The sequence below is a fragment of the Protopterus annectens genome, chromosome 8.part0 (assembly GCF_019279795.1).
Source record: "Protopterus annectens isolate FY-2018-M chromosome 8.part0, PAN1.0, whole genome shotgun sequence".
In the NCBI taxonomy this organism is placed as follows: Eukaryota; Metazoa; Chordata; order Ceratodontiformes; family Protopteridae; genus Protopterus; species Protopterus annectens.
The window spans coordinates 477,121,327-477,139,556 of record NC_056741.1 but is presented as its reverse complement, the minus strand read 5'-3'; the positions used below and the strand labels follow the sequence as shown (position 1 = coordinate 477,139,556).

The 18,230-nt window shown below is 38.8% G+C and overlaps 1 protein-coding gene across 1 annotated transcript in view; it reads right to left on the bottom strand.

Annotated features, from left to right (window-relative positions):
• Positions 1-17,527, bottom strand: part of LOC122808891 (5'-nucleotidase domain-containing protein 2-like) — a 232,633-nt gene extending 215,106 nt beyond the window's left edge. The window contains exon 1 of the mRNA XM_044080003.1: positions 17,041-17,527. Coding sequence (XP_043935938.1) covers positions 17,041-17,380 — 340 coding nt within the window. The 5' untranslated portion in view covers positions 17,381-17,527. The remainder of the gene's footprint in view (positions 1-17,040) is intronic.
• Positions 17,528-18,230: the final 703 nt, after the last annotated feature.

Below are 18,230 nucleotides of genomic sequence, written 5' to 3'. Positions count from 1 at the left end.
GACTTTGGATAGAAATGAAAATTCTTACTATATGAAAGAAACAGTGATATACAAAAAGAATAAAAAGAAAATAAAGGGGTTATTGCATAAACAAAGGTATTTTGTTCAAGGTAAAAAAAGAGGAAGTTTCACCGTATTTGGCTAAGATAGTTAAAGAAGAATGGAATGGAGAATTGAGAGATGAGAAATGGTTGGTGATAAAGAAAACAATATGAAATTATGAATATTGTAGTGGAATTTGTTAAAAAGGCAGTCAAAAAGCCAGAATTAAATAGAAATAAATGAAATTATAAATAAAAATATAGCTAAACAGATTACCTTGACAGAATTGGATTTAATACTGAAGAAAGCTAATACTGATTCAGCTGCTGTTCAAAACAGGACAGCGCATTTAATACTAAGCATATGGAATATAGGCCAAAATAAATATTTATATGTGTACGGAATGAATGGTTACAAGATGGTATTCGATACACACAAATATGTGATGGAATAATGAAATTCATTTGGAAGAAATGAGAAAAGAGGGAGATAAATTGGAGATAGGTGTTTTTTAAATAACAAGACTATAAGATATTTATGAAGATTTTACAAGTACAGATAGAAAGCAAGACAAATGAGGTGCTAGAGGATGGTGTATATGGAATTAAAGGGAAAGTATGTCAAGAGACATTAATGATAGTCAGGGAAATAGTGAATGATATAACGCAAGAAAATAAAGGAAAAAAATCTGATAGGAGACATAAATAAGGCTTTGATACAATAAATCATGAAGTATTATGGGGGATTTTGGAAAATTGTAATACAAGTATAAAAATACAAAAACTAATTCAGTCAGTATACAAGAATAGTATTTTTAAAGTACTGGTAAATGGATGGTTAAGTGAAAAAATAAAGATGAATAGAGGAGTGAAACAAAGATGTCCTCAGAGTATGAATATAAAAGGAGACATGATATAGGCAAGATTCGTTCAAAATGAGAGCACTGAATATCCAGTTATTAGGTCTTATGCAGGCAATATGATCCTAGCAGTCAAAAATAGTAAAATGATAGAACAAATTATTGTTAAAACAATTAACTGTTTGCAAAGTTTAGGAATGTGTCTAAATAGTAATAAAAGTAACGGATTTGGGCTTGAAGAAGTGATGAGGGGCATTCATTTTGAGCCTGGTGGAATTTCAATACTAGGAATTACTTTTGGATCTAACAACGTTGTTAAGGAAGAATGGATAACAACTGTACAGGATTTAAGAGAGTTGAGTATTATACAGACTAAATATAGATTATCTTATAATAAAAAAGTTCACCTGATTAACTCATTATGGATGGTGAAGACTGCATATATGGCGACTACATGCATGTAACCTAGAGATATAGAAAAACACATTACTGAATTAATATTTAGATTTATTTGGAGTTCTAGGCTGAGTCAAGTTAAGAGGAGAATATATGTAGATAAGGATACAGGAGGTTTGGGATTATCAAATCCAGTTGTGTATGGTTCGTCCATAAATTTATTTAGAGCATTAGAATGGTTTAATGGGGACAATAATTATTATATGAGAAAATTGTTTAAGGAAAAATATAAAGAAAATGGAATTTAATAAGATTAAATCAAAGAGAAAGAAAGTGGAGGAATGAAGAAATGAAAAGTTAAAAAGAAAAAATAAGGATGTGGAAATTAAATGCAGACAAAGTTGAGAATAACAGAAGAAAATGGTTTAAAATATTATGATATAATATTATTATATTAATCTATGGAATAGTTTAACAGAAAAATGTTAGAGCTATGAAGTCAAGAAATCTTTGGTGTATGAACAATGAGAATGGTCAAGATTTTCTGTGGAGATTACAAATTAATAAAGTACCAGTGAAGGTAAATATGCTATATAAAAATAAATGAGAGGATATGTCTTTATTGTGGGCAATTAAAAACCTCAGATCATATCTTTCTGAAATGTAATAGAGTTTGAAAGTTATGGAAAATATTAACAGAAAAGAAAGTTTTAACTGAATTTCAAGGATATGAGCAACTGAATACGAACATGATTGAATATGGGTTTTATGAAGGTTTGGATAAGGAATACGTTAGACAAAAAAAAATTTTGCATTATATGGGTTATTTAGAATCAAAGATTGACAGAAATTATGTTTGATGGTAACTGGGTAATTCCAAACATTGTCAGAAAGATTAAGTGATGGTTGTGGAAAAAAGTTGTAGGGGTCACTAGATAATGTGACTTTGCTGAAATGCATTTCTTTTTGTTTTTAATACTGTAAATATGTACAAATATTTAATTTATTGTGTGCATACGATGTTTTTCTAAAAATAATCAAGGAGGGTGATCCAGGAGACAGTTCGGCTCTTTCGTGGGGGTGAGATGGCAGACAACTTTTGGAAGTGCTGAGGATGAATGTGTGGAAAAGGAACCAAATGATGTGGCAGCAGAGAATACAGCAGTTAAAACATACCGAGGATGAAAATGTGGAAAAGGAACCAAATGATGTGTCAGCAGAGAACTTAGCAGTTAAAACGTACTTTGTCTCAGCTGTGTAAAACAGGAAAGCAAAAACAAACTGAGAAGGTATCTGGTTTTGTGGCAGCAGACAATACAGTATCTAAAACTTATGAAGCAGTGACAGCAGGCAAGAAAAGGAGAGCAGCAACAAACTGTACGTAAAACTGTTTTTTTTTTAAAAGAGATCAAGTTTGAAAATAAGAACAAAAATGACACTGTAATAGACAAACATTTTGTATGGGACAATTTGGTAACTGTTCTGGGTTTTAAAGCTTAAGAAATTTGGTCTTTTATACATATTGGGGCAGAGACTTTTTGTGACAACATTTGAAAATGATGACAAAATTTCTGGAACTGTCTAACAAAAAGAAGTTCATTTACTGTGGAACAATTATTTGCTTTCAGGTAGTAAATTAAATCTTAAAAAATTTTACTTTGCAGTTTAGAACTGGAAGACTGTGTTAGAAAATGCATGTAGGGTCTGTGTGAAACTGTTGATAATACTGAGAAAGAATGAGAGAAATGTGGAATAGAGGGTAGAAACCGTTTTAAAAATGAAAAAACATGATGAAACACTTGACACGTGTTATTTTGGTGGCCGATCATAGAGGGACATCAAGATATGTTAACAACCACAAATCGTATTTCTTTTGTGGGAACTTTTCTCCTTTATTTTAGTATGACAAGGTAAAATGTAACCAATGTGAGGAGAAAGGACATACAGAAGATGTGTGCCTCAATGCAGGTTATGTTAGAAAAGGGGACACTTTTGCATGAACTGTCAGGCGCAAACAGTAAAGGAAGAGAGAAGAAAACATACACAAAGAAAGACAGCAAGAGGATTAAGGAGTGGGTGAAACAGAAGAAACTGTAAAAGAAGAAAAAAAATGTAGGGAGGGGAAATGAGGAGAGACAGCGCATGTAGGAACAGAGATCTGAAGAAGGCATTTATATATTTTTTTAGTTCTAAGCAGTGAAAATTCTGATTTTGAGGATCAATGATTATCTGTACATAAATCCAGGATACAGTAAAAATAAGAAAACAAAAATTTAAAAATATCTCCCCTAAACTTAAAAATAAGGGAAAGCAACAACTTTACAGTACTTTCAGTAAACGTGAACAGCATTAACCCTGTAAGTAGCCTAGGGATACTGCAATGGTATGCTTCTGTTAGAAGATATTAGATTCCTGACAAGTGAAAAAAGATTGCAAACAGAAAAATTGTTGGGTGGAAATATTATATGGAACTTAGAAAGTGAATGTTGTTTCAGAGTGGCTGTGTTGTGTAAAAAAAACTGTGAAAATACTAGATGTAACATTGTTAAGGATGTGGTGGTTAACTGCTGCGGATGTGAGGTGAAGAGAACATGTTTATAGCATTACAGCATTACATGCATACACACAGCTAGCAAGGAAAGTAAATATGTATTTCATCAAATATTAGACTATGTGATGGTTAATGTAAGAAAATTATATTTGCAGGGAACTTTATGATTTCATGGGAAAATGTAAAAGAAAGGAAAATATGCAAAATAAAATACAGGAAGTAATAAAATGTGGTAAATTAACCGTATGGAACAAAAAAGTCAATGGACTTATTGAAGCGGCACTTGGATCTGAAATTGGCTATTTTTTATTATCGGAAGGTTTTCAAGTAGCTGTGGGTTCATAGGTTCATAGGTAGGTACTAGGCTATTGGCCCTAGGGCCTATATAAGCCTAGCCAAAAGGTACCCTGGCTTTCGCCACCCAAGAAAATGATTTTCCTGTGCCCCTGTCGAGCAGAGCCACAGAAGTGATCCCTGAGATTTATTTCCTATCTCCCATCCAATCATCAAGATTTTTCTTGAAGAGTGCTAATTAGGAGCCTTGTTTGATATAGATAGGTAGTTTGTTCCAGAGTATGGGAAGTTTCTGGGACAGGAATCTATCCCTCCAGCATGTTCTATTTATTGTGGTGACAAGGTTTAGGTCCCTAGAGCATGTAGCTTGGAGGGATTGGGATTTCTTTAAGTGGAGCAGTCTAACAGCTCTGGGTTTGACATAGCTTTGTATGATATGCACAGATCGCCTCTGAGTAGACGATATGCGATGGAGTAAAGCTGGAGTTTTTTTGAGACGGTCTGTGTAGGGCATCTGTTTGAGGCCGGTAATCCTCTTTGTGAGGTATTTCTGCGGCCTTTCCAGCTGTTGTAAATGTCTTGTGAGGTACATACCAAAAGGGGCGTTGAGGGGAACAATGACCTCTTTTTTCCTGGATGAAAAACCTTTTGTGATGAGGTATGCCACATAGAAGGATTTCTTGACTACTGTGACGATGTGATTATCAAAGGAGAGACTACTGTCCACCTGTGTCGCAAGGTCTCATCAAATTTTCAGTGTTAAGTACACTACCACCTATGTGGTAGTTCATGGGTACAGAGTTTTTACCAAAAGGGGTGACAATGCACTTTTTGGCACTGAGCTTGAGGCCATGGCTTTGACACCAGGCATCTGTCTCAGTGAGGCCCTTTTGTAGGATGTCCACATCGTTAGGAGTTCTGATTATCACTCCTAGTTTGCAGTCATCTGCGAACTTCATTAGCCAAAGACCTTCTGTGTTAGCCTGTACTTCAGAGAAGTAGATACCAAACAGGAGAGGACCCAGGACTGAACCCTGTGGTACTCCACTTTTCACTGGTCTGAAGTTGGATTTGGAGTCTGCTACTTTCACAGTGTGGGTTCTGTCAGTCAGCCAGTTGGCAACCCATCTTGTGACATAGGAATTTATACCTAGTTTAGTGCATTTATCTATAATTCCAGTGTGGGGGATGGTGTTGAAAGCCTTGGCGAGATCTAGATAGGCTGTGTGAACCACCTTACCCTCATCTACAGTTTTGGTGACCACTTCAAAGAAGTCTGTCAGGTTTAGGAGACATGATCTGCCTTTACAAATCCAAACTGGGTGGGGTCCAGAGTTTAGAGATTACCAATGTCATTGTTTATAAGTTCCATGATGATATGTTTCATAGCCTTGCAGACCAGGCTAGTCAGGCTAATGGGGTGGTAGTTCCCGGGGTCCATGATGGCTTCCCCTTTGTGGAGTGGGATAACCGTCGCTGTGCGCCATTCAGTGGGCATAAAGCCTGAGGTGAGGCTATGATTGAACATGGTACTTAGGTGGGGTGCCAGTTCGTTCTGTAGTTCGTGTAGAATGCAGTCTGGGATGTTGTCCGGTCCCATGGATGCTGTGTTCTTGGCTTTGGAGAGTGTGCTTTTTACCTGTGCAGCCATGATTATTGGAACTTTGCATTCTTCTGGTATACAGATGGGCCCTTTAGGGGATGAGAGGAGGGTAAAGTTAGCACTGAACCTATCTGCCAAGATGTTGGCAATATCAGTTGGTTCTGTACATTTAGTGCCATTGTGCAGTAACTCAGAGCAGATCTGAGTGTTGCCATTGAGATTCTTGACATAGCTACGGAATGCTTTGTGGTTGTCTTTAGAATCAGTAGCGATTTTGTTTTCATAACTAAGTTTGGAAGATTTTATGAGGGATCTCAGCTTCTTACTAAGGTTGACCAGGGAGTTCCTCCAATCATGGGATTTTACTCTTTTTTTGCAACAGTCTCTTTCTTCTGTTGTAGAGTTTGTCTATGGCAGGCGACCACCAGATTGGCTTCCTTTTTTTGGAGGATAGCATTGAGGTTCTGTTAGGGATTGCATGATCCATGCACTCATGTAAGTGCTTATAAAGTGCATTTGTGTAAGATTCAGCAGTCGTACCTCTATTGTTCATCAGCATGGGTGTCGTGAAGTTTGCCACTTCTGTCTTAAGAAGAGTGAAGTTGGCTTTGGAGAAATTTTTTATGGTGGTTTCCCTAATGGGGGTGGAGGGGGGATGTGGATGTCTAGGGTGATTAGCCTGTGGTCGGATCTGACCAATGAGGAACTGACCTCTGGTGTGGAACACCGGTTGCCTATGTTGGTAATGACCAGGTCTAGGATATTGTTGCCCCTAATGGGGGTGTGGATAAACTGATCCAAGGCGTTGGAATTTATGAATTCCAGAAAACGTTGAGCACAAGAGTTGGTACATAAGTAGTTTTCCCAGTTAATGGTGGGGTAGTTTAAATCGCCCATTATTAGGGTGTTAGGCTGTACCCTAATATTTTCCAGTGTATCAATAACTGAGGAGTGAGAATCCTGTGGCATGGTGGGAGATCTGTAGCAAGCTACAATTTGGACTGCGGTCTTGCCCAGAGTTAGTTGCACTTGGATAATCTCGGCTGCATCATGCTGAGCAACTAGCCTGGAGGTGTGGATATCCTTTATGAATATGGATATGCCTCTGTCTTCAGTGTTTTGGTCCACATTAGGTGGCCGAAAGGTGTGGTATGAATTATAGCCTGGTAATGCATGGGTGCTCTCTAGAGCCTTGAAATAGGTCTCTGTCACTGCACAGATGTCGATTTTCTTTATTTTAAGGAGTGCCTCAAGTGAGTCCATTTTCAGGTTTAGACTTCTAGCATTGAGTAGCATTACCCTCAGATTCTGCTTGCTTGTACCTGTTACGGTGGTGAATCTGTCATTTAAACCTTGCCTAAAAAAGGCATTATAGGGGTGGCAAGAGCCTTAACCAGTATCTGGAATCCCAAGGGCGACAGGTGCAGGCCATCTCTGGCAAAGCATCGTGATTTGTCAATCATGTCATCCCAGGCAGACAGATACTGGATCCCCTTAGAATGACACCAGAAGCTTGGCCAATTGTTGAAGTCAGTCATTTTGTCCTTGTACTGTGGTATCATTCTGGATGATGGCAGGATGCTACTCAGGGCTAGGGTCATACCTGGCTTGGGCTACAAGATCGGACAGCTCATGTAGTCCAGGGAGGTACGTCTCAGGTCATTCACACCAACATGGACAATGACAGAGTCATATTTGTACTTTTTTGGAGTGACCTGAGTGCGTGCGTTATGTGGCGGATCTTGGTACCCGATAAGCAGCTGACAGTAACTTTCTCCTTGTTTAGCCAGGTGAGTGGAACATCAGTGTGCCTGACTATAGAGTCACCTATGACTAGAGTGTTGGGTACGTTGTTATGCCTTATGGGCTGTGGCTGAGTGGCACACTGAGTTTGTGGGCTATGTGTCATTTGGGTTGTGCTGGGGGGTGGATGTTGCTTGCATTTCTGCTTTGGAGGTCCCTGTTGCTTGGGCAGATTTTTATTCACAACCTCCGCAAATGTAGGTGTGTGTTTTGTGTTTCTATGTGTGTGTTTTGGTGGTTCAGGTTTTGAGGGGCTATGTGATGAGTGTGGTGTGGTGCAAGTGTTTACCTTCTCCTCTTGACTGTCTAGTCCAGTCCTGGGTGAAGAGAGCTTTGCTTCCAGTTTGGCTATATAAGTGCATCTCTCACAGGTTGTAGTGTTGGGTGGTAGGAGGAGAGGGCTGCCTGTGTACATGAGGCAATTGCTGCATCACCCCAAGATGCCCAGATTCATCAGGTAGACAGGAGAAAACACTGGGAGCTGACCCTTAGACATGCCTGGATAGGTGCTTATTTATTAAATACTAAAAACTGTTTTCCTGTAGACAAGTGAGGAAAGTTGAGTGCTGTAGTAATCTGTAGCTTATTTAGTGCTTACAAAGAGTTCTGAACAAGTGCTGAGCTCAAAGAAACAGATATGAGTGCTCAAACGAAAAACCTGGCTAGTTCTAAGAAACAAAATTAAGCTAGAAGGCCTCCCTCCAACACAGAAAGGCTTGGGGGCTCAGAAGCTTACAAAAAGTCCTGGATACAGCAAATCTGTATCTGGACTAGACTACTTACAGGAAAGGCAGAAAACAAGCTTAGAATTTTCTTTTTGTAAAATGGAAAGGGAAAAGGAGGAGCAGAAAATAAGTAGGTTGGCCTTCTCAAATGTTCTCTCTGTTTTAGGTAGAATGAGCTAATGACACTAGACTGGGAGGAGTGTCCCAGATCAAATTTACAGTAGGGGCTGGCAACTGCAAAGCCACCAAGTATAAGAACACGATACCAATAGGGTGGGAAACAATATGATACACTCCTTGGCAGGAAATCAGAACAAAAAACCCAAACATATGCTTAATAAATGTAGACAATTTCCAGTTAATACTTCACACACAGTAAAACTAGCTAGAAAAGTATGCAGCAGACAATAAAAGTGCCATAAATAACTCGTAAAAATAAGCAAAAAACAGGATACTTAATGTTATATATTACAGATCCAAGTTTTCTCAGTGCCCTTCCTCCAATTAGCTCAGTGTGAAATGGCAGAAACACTCACAAGTTAACTTCTTAGGTAACAGAAAGTTGAAACCTGAAACAACTTTAAAAAAAGCTCGAAAGAACCAATGAAGTGCTTACTCCAAGCCGTAGTCTAGGTAATCCCAATCAGCCAATGATCATAAACAATCCCCTCTCACTGAAATGCAAAATGGCTTTGGCTAAACTAAGATGGGTTGAACATGGGCTCAGACACACAGCCTCCACAAACAACTAGGCCCAAAACACAAGCCTGAATATGGATAATGATACAAATACCGACACTACTTAGGTAGAAAAAAAATGCAGAAATGTTTATCACAGCAGAAAAGCAGCAGTGAGCCTTTAAATGAAAGTTTTAAACAGATAAAAGCACAAGAAGACTCTAGAGAAAGCTTTTAACTGCAAACAAGTTACTGCTATTATACAATGACATTATTTAAGAAAAAAATTATTAATTTTTTTAAAATAATGTCTTTGCATAATGGCACTGTGCTGCTCTTCCAGATTTTTCCCTGAGAACCTGGAGCTTTCCTGATGTACTCTGCATGTGTACTGGACTTTCATTCCCATGCTTATGCAGTACATCAGTGCTATGTAAAGGAAGCAACAGAGAAAGGAAGATCACTGTTGCCTTTTTTTTTTTGGGAAGGAGACTTTCAATGTACAGGAGAGATGGGACAGAGAAAATAAAAAGATAATCAGGTATGTTTCTCTTGTTTTGCATAACGTACCCGATTATCCTTTTATTTCTTTCTCAGTCCCGTCTGTCTTGTTCGTTTGAAGTTTCTGTTTTTTGTAAGTTTTTTTTTTAAATGAATCAAAACTAAAGATTTCATACCATGTATTAATGGAAGAAAGTCCAGGAGACTGGACTTTTTATCATTGGTACATGCTCGCTTTACAACGAATGCCGGTTTAGCTGACCAATCAGTGTGCTCATTTTGGAATGTTAACGGATAGTCATTGTATAATTATGGTTTTGTTATACAATGATTTCATTATATAATGTTCTGTATATGAGTCTCATTATTTGTAGTTCTACAATGTTAAATTTCCTTAAAGCATCTAAAAACTCACAGATGAAATCTTACTCCAGTTTTCTTTCATACTTTCCGGACTTACTGCAAGGATTCTGAAGATTGTGATATTCATCTTACTCCACTACAGATTAATGCAGCCAAACTCATCAGCATGTACGAAACACTAAGAAACAACTGCAATAACTGTTCTCTGACTCACAGGTTTTACAAACTGCAATCAGTCTTAGTACAAGCATTTTTTTTCTAGAATAGCTTTGTATGAATGTGACGGATGTGAATGCAGACTCATGAATTTAAATCTATCAATCACAGTAGTCTGTTTATGTGTTTCTTCCCTTTGGGTTAACAGACAGGCCTACTGGAGCCATAGGAACAATTTCAGGCAGCACCTATGCCATACCACAAATATGATATTAAGTAAGTGAAAGAGCATGAAATAAATAGAACTGTCAAGAAAAGTCAGGATCTGTACATGAAAACTATGCCTCTATAAACGAAGAAATCAGCACCTGATGTTAATAAGATCAGCAAATTAAGCACAGAAACAACCAGAATCTGACATTTGACAAGCCCCATAAACTCTGCCTTGCCTGCCTGTTTTCTCTCTTATGGAGTATGACAGAGAATTAAGCTATCCACAAATTACTCTTACATCTTCAACAACAAAAAATTATATTATAGAGTATAACATGGGGAAATTTTAGAACAGAGAGAAGGTATGGGGATATGAAACTGGAAACTTATGCTTGAATCTATTCCTCCCCTTCCGGTATACCATAGAACTTTAAGAAAGTCATCAGACTCCTATGAGGAATATCTGTGTTCAACCCACTGGAACTATAGTCAAGCTGAGAATAAATGCATATTCATGTACATACACATATTTTATGATGCACAGACACACCTATATATTTAACTTCATTTTTAAATAATTAAGTACTATGGTTGCTTTTCAGGCAAAACCCAGGCCAAACTAGTTGACACTTAATTTTGCATACTAGACAATATAACATTTTGTATAACAAGTAAGTGAGACTACTACATGCAAGATTGTAATTTGTCAGTATGGCAATGTGCATAACAAATAAAAGAGGCAGTATTATAAATACAACAACTCAGCTTGAACTCTGGTACATCAGTATTATAAACTACAAAAAAAATAATTTAGAGGCGATCTGAAACTCACACATGATAATATTCATTGACGATAGTATCCAAGCATATGACTATACATACAATCCTAGACAAATAAGTACATGCAGGCACAGACACACACATCACACACTTGCGCCTCAAGAAACGTTATTAATCAGGCATCCAAAATAAAGTTACTTCTCTCCATACTAGTGCCGAAGTAAATAGGTGCTAAAAAGCTAGAGACCGAAAAACAACTATTCAAAACTGCTACTAATCCACTGTTCTGTATAACACAGGTCTCCTCACATCCTCACCTTTTCATTACTGTATTACTTGTCTAACAAAACTTGTTCTATATTACAGTATTAGATAATATGCATGTCTAAATGTTAAAAAAATTACTTTTAACATACCATTACTAGTTACGAAAATAAAATTGCCGAAAATTCCAAAGACAACCACAAGCCATTCTATAGTTATGTCAAGAATCTAAATGGCAATGCTCAGATCTGCTCTGAGCTACAACAGAATGGCATTAAATATACTGATCCCAAGGATATTGCCAATATCCTGGCAGATAGATTTAGTGCCAACTTCACCCCCCTCTCACCCCCTAAAGGGCCCATCTCAAAACCAAAAGATAGCCAAATTCTGGTAATCACGGCCACACAGGTAGAAACCGCACTCTCCAAAGCTAAGAATACAGAATCCATGGGACCAGAAAACATCCCGGGCTGTGTACTACATTAACTACAAAATAAACTGGCACCTCACCTAAGTGTCATGTTTAATCATAGCCTCACCTCAGGCTTCGTGACCAATGAGTGATGCACAGCTACAGTTATCCCACTCCACAAGGGGGGATCCACCTTAGAACCCAGGAACTACTGTCCCATCAGTCTGATGAGCCGGATCTGCAAGGGCATGGAGCGCATTATCATGGAACTTATAAACAAAGACACTGGCAACCTTCAAACACTGGACCCCACCCAGTTTGGGTTTGTGAAGGGCCGATCTTGTCTCCTGAACCTGACTGACTTCTTTGAATCAGTCTCCAGAGATGTGGACGAGGGTAAGCCGGTCCACACAGCCTATCTGGACCTCGCCAAGGCCTTCGACACCATCCCCCACTCTAGAATCATGCATAAACTTACTAAGATGGGCATAAATCCCTACGTCACTCGATGGGTTGCCAACTGGCTTACTGACAAAACCCACACTGTAAAAATCCAACTCCAGACAAGTGACAAGTGGAGTACCTCAGGATTCAGTCCTGGAACCGCTCTTGTTTGGCATCTACTTCTCTGAAGTATAAGCCAACACTAAGGGACTCTGACTAACAAAGTTTGCAGATGACTGCAAACTGGGAGCCATTACTGAATCCCCAAATGATGTGGATATTCTACAAAAGGGCCTTACAGAAACAGATGCTTGGTGCCAGAGCCATGGGCTCAAGCTTAATACCAAGAAATGTATAGTTATCCCCTTTGGGAAAAAACATGTATTCATGAATTACCACATAGGTGGCAGTACACTAAACACCGAAAGTGTGAGGAGAGACTTAGGGACACAGGTGGACAGTGGTCTCACCTTCAATAACCACATCGCCACAACAGTCAGAAAATCCTTCTATGTGGCACACCTCATCACTAAGGGCTTTTCATCCAGAAAAAAGGAGGTCACTGTCCCACTGTACTCATCCCTGATTAGACCCATTATAGAGTACAATCCCCCGTTTGGTATGTATCTCACAAGACAACTGCAACAGCTGGAAAGGCCGCAGAAATACCTCACTAAAAGAATCATAGGCCTAAAGCAGATGCCCTATGCTGATCGTCTAAAAAAACTCCAGCTATACTCTATGGCATATCGTCTACTCAGAGGCGATCTCTGCTTAACATACAAAGCCATGTCAAACTCTGAGCTGTTGGACATGCTCCACTTAAAGAAATCCCAATCCCTCTGAGCCACACGCTCCAGGGATCTTAACCTTGTCATCGCAATGAACAAAACATGCTGGAGGGATAGGTTCCTGACCCAGAGAATCCCCATACTCTGGAATAGACTGCCCATACATGTCAAGCAAAGCGCCTCCTTGGCCCTCTTCAAAAGGAACCGTGACGACTGGATGGGAGATAGGAAATTCACCCCGGGGATCACGTCAGTCGCCCTGCTAGACAGGGGACCAGGGAAGTAAATATTGTGGTAAGAAATATCCAGGGAATTGTTATGGCTAGACTTGTATAGGCCCTAGGGCTGATAGCCTAGTACCAACCTATGAACCATTCCCTATATGAGGTATAAAAGTGCAATATAGTGGTGGATGCAAGCACTGCTGCAAAACCGTGCTTGACTCTCCAGTCTGGTTACTTACTGGGTAGCTTCTGTGTAAAGTCTGTGCATCCTCCTTATTTCTGCACAAGTTTCAGGGGGCCTGGTTTTCTCTCACATTCCAAAGAGACACCCCCAAGTTAAATGACAAACCTCTAAGTTGCCAGCAAGTATTTGTGTGCCATTTGTGCATCCTGTGAAAGACTGCTATCCAGGATTAATTTTCTGCCTTGTTATTTTTTAGTGCTAAGAAATGTTCTGTCTTCTTTGCAACCTTGAAAAGGATAAAGTGGGTAGTGGAAAATGAATGAAGGTTATAAAAGACTATAGTTCAAGCAACATAAAGTACTGTAGTTCAAGCAACATAAAGTATTGTATTAATCGGCAGCAAAATACATGACTTTGTATAGTACAAGTACAATAAAAAATAGGGAATGACAGACTGCATAGCTTAACCAAATGTGCAACTCTATAGTCGCACCACTTTGAAGAAAAGGTGAAAATCCCTAAAAAAAGTGCACTGCCAGCTCACACAATACAATATATTGTGGTAAAACTCACCTCTACTTTAAATTCTCTCACTAAAGCTGCACAGGGAAGGTAGAAGTGCAGCCAAAGGACCACTCAGGGAAGGTAGAGGTGCAGCCAAAGAAGTTTTCTGATGAAGGTATATCTGCTAGAAAATCACCCACCCACAAAAAAAAAAAAAGCTAATTTGGTGGCCCAAGTTTACAAAGAAGCAAAGATTAGACTGGTAGGTAAGGAACATGTGGTCCACAGTTTGAACATTAATGTCAAGACTATTTATCTAATACTCAGTTAGGTTCTTAGTTAAGTACTAAGTTAGCTACCCTTGAGGGCCATTTCAAGCCTAGCCAATTTCACTTTTTGTGCTCAAATTAACTTATCCCATTTGGTCAGAGATTGGCCTTACTCATTCCGTGGTCGATAATTATATATTAAGCCTAATGAGAATAACCATGGCACGGTCATACCTTAGATAATCCGAGGGAACCCATACATGGGATAAAGCTTTTAGGAGCTGCCTGTGTCCATTAGTATACATGGGTGCCTGTGTCCATTAGTACACATGGGACAGTACTGGGGTAAATTTTCTGTTTCCCTTCCATGGATCCAAGTTGCACTTGAATATGGACAGGAATGAACTTTGTTTTCTTATGTATAGGAAGTCTGTTCCACAGCAGCAGTGCCCGCTGCAAGATATATATGTCCCTCCAAACCATTCTGTTGATGTTTCTGAACAGGTTTATATCCCTAGACTGAGTATTTCTGATCCCACTTGACTCACTGTTGTGCATTAAAAGCAATGGATTGGAAGATGCCTTGTATGTCAGAACACAGGTTGCCTATTAGACGTCTGTAGAATACTGAGCAGCTTCTGTGGCTCAAAGGACTACAGCAGTTAGCTTGTGTGATGGTGTTCAGGGTTCTAATCCCGAGATATCCTATGATCCTATAGTGGCAGGACTTTGGGTCGGTCCATGTAAGACAGGTTGTTTAGGCACTGTACCCTTCCAGTAAGGTTATCTCTGTGGGCATACCAGTTGGTGCATGTGGCTGGACAGATACATGCCAAATGAGGCATTATAGTCAATGACTGGCCTAATGAGGGATGAGTAAAGGAGGAAAATCACATCCCTAGATCTAGACTAATCCCTTTATTTATAAGCTGTGCAAAATAGAAGGGCTTTCTTAAAACAACGTACACATGTTGGTCAAAATTTATGTTACTGTCCACATAAGTTCCCAAATCCTGAACAACTTGGTAACCTTCGAAGGATGTACTGTTAATGTGGTAGTTCCCTGGGACAGATAACTTCCCAACGGATACAATAATGCATTTTTGCCATTTAGTTTCAGTACATGATTCCAGCACCAGTTATTTATATGGGACAAACCTTCCTACAGGATGGCAAAGTCATGTGGGGATTCAGTGACTGCTTCCTACTCACAATCAACTGCAATCATGCAGGAATCTGAAATTCCTCCCTTGTCATTATAAAGACAGCTTTATGTCTGCCCTCAACATTCTTGAATTTGGTCACCATTTTGGACCTTAATACATATCTCTCAAGTGTACTTCATTATGAGGAACGTACCTCATTTGAGGTCTTAAAAAGTTCATGTTCCTCAAAGTTCCCTCAAAATTCCACTCTGACTCTGTCACACATTCAGTGTTAGGAATTTGTTTAAGTGAAATCCATGGTAAATAAAAATGAATCATATTAATTCATTAAAAGATCTTCTTTAAGCAAAACCAGCATATTTTAACCATCCTATGACATTCCTAGTTGAAGTTGTTAGTAAGCCATTAGTATGTATTCCACATTTTGCCCATTTGTTCCACATTACAAGGGCTAGTGTTCCTCATTTTGGACATGGAAGGTTGAGAGCTATGCCTTAATACCTGCACAAAAAGAACTGATGTTCCAAACAACAGCAACTCTTTCTATGAAATAAAGCACATGCTCTCAAGTCAACATCTTGCATCCTCAGATTGCACTCTTGTTATCATGCAACATGAAAAGATTTAGGAAACATGGTTTCCCAAGTGGTGAGACTGTTCAAAGTTTTTATCCATGGTCATTACTTGCATCTATTCATTCAATGCAGGCCATCATGTACAAATCTATCTGACCATCTCTGAAATGATTATCTTTTTATTGTCATTACACCGAAATGATCTTTATAAAGGTACAGTGTATTAAGAAGTGGTGTTTTCTTCTCAAACTGGCAAACTTGCCATTATCATTTGTTTTACGTGCAAAGAGTGGGCTGGGCTCCTTGTACATAAAATGACCACTAACACACACACAACGTAAATTGCTTACCCAGTGCTGGGCGTAAAACAAGAGAATTACATCTGAACAACCTTGCAAGAAATAAAAGTCACCAACCATCACTATTTCGGAAAATCTGGGTAGTATCTGGGAGTTTTACACTAAATATGTCCCTGTTTAGCCAGGTAACAGGTAAAAAACTACGGTTACATGGTGGCCTCTGAAGTAAAATACTGGATCGCTCTGTAAGTAATCCGTAAAAAAAACAGGGGTTGGATTTAGATAAAAGAATTTAACATATGGCAAGTATTTCACAGCTCCCTTCCCGATCCCTATCACCACTAACATGTCACTATGACGATAAAATACATAACGGTAAATAGATTTACTGCGGGGTCCTTACACAAACTGTGGTGAGCTGTACATATAGATCACATACACTAAAATTAAAGATAATTCTTTAGCCGCCAAGACCCAGGCTACGAAAAACTATCAACTTAATCTTGAAGTTGAGGGGTTACAACAAGGGGAAGTACAATGGCAATACCTGTCAAATAGTCCTAATGTAACCTCAAATGTTTTCTTCTTTTTTGTGATAACTGAGTACCACAAGTCAGATATTAGCGTTTAATAATCATAAAACACATATTAATATAAAACATGTTATTCAGTTAACTTTTCTAGTGAATTAAAATAATACTTAAAACGTGTCCGTGATATTGGGCCTTTGTCACACCACCCACAATTATTTCGGTCTTTGTCTAGAATTCTTAAGGAAATAAGTTGACGGGTTATTCGTCCAACTCTTATTTAACAAATCTAGTCAGTTTTCTGAAAAAAAGGATCAGACCACCAACTCAATAATCAAGCTAGCATAAATAAACTAATAAAAAGGATAACAGTGTTTAAAAAACATCTTACTCTCCCCACACAGTGTTTACCTTGTACTAGTCTCTTCATTTCATTGTACCTCGCCCACAGATAGCTTTTATGATCCACTTTGGCAACGGCAGAGGAGTACGACCTGCCCGGTACCCCTACTACCTCCTCCTTTTTCTTGGCATAGTGCAGCTGCGACGCCTGCTGTTGTTGCTGCTGCGAAGCCTGCCTAGCTCGAGCTGTGGACGTGGCGGATGATCCGCTCCTCGGGCAGCGCTTCTCACCATTCACGTCGCTCTGACTGCCACATCCAGCAACTTGTTGGAAGCAGGGCGATGACAAGGCAAACAGCTTGCGAAGCGAAGATCGGTACACGGTGGATGTGATCACGCTTGGAGCCATTCTTTTTACTTAAAAAATCCTTCTTACAACAAAACCAATATCCCACTCGGAGACTGTAACTCAAATGTTACCTACCATAACATCTACCACATGTCCTTTGCAACTTATTTGTTTAATACTAAGAGAACAACACCAGACACTTTTGTAACTTGAAGGAAGGCGGTCCCTGAATAAAATTTCGTTCAATCAGAAAGTAGGACCAGTGACAGATGTTCTAAAGCATAGCCAATGGTTAATGTGAAGCATGTTTGCCTCGCCTTACTGCCTCTCCAAAGACGTGCGAGCTGTGAGGCTTCTTTGTCCGGCGGGAGAACAGGGAGAACAAAAATAAGGTTCAAAACAAGATTTGGGAGGGGTGAGAAATACTCCACGTTAAGACTCATGCTCTGCTGTTTTCCAGTTTTCATAACATTATGTGTGTGTATATATATATATATATATATATATACATATATATATATATATATATATATATATATATATACACATTGTGATACATTTGTAAATAACACATCAGCTATTAAGCCAAGGACTGCTATTAAAGTGTGCTTAGTCATGACTTTACAACGTTTAACCAAAATGACTGTGTGAAATAAAGATATGTGGTTAAATATTTAAATGAGTAAATTTAAGAAGATAATCAGGCATAGTATTTACAGCTTTCTTATTTGTGGTGTGGTCTAAGAAAACGAGTAGGAAATGTAGAAGATGTTTGAGGCTTCTTTTAGAGCTTCAGTTGTATTCTTGTCTTTTTTCATTAATGTCAAGTTAAGGTGTAAAGAAAAACAATTCTGCACCTGCTTTTAATCATTACAAGTCTAACGGTAAAAGACAGAAGTCGTAGGTTCAG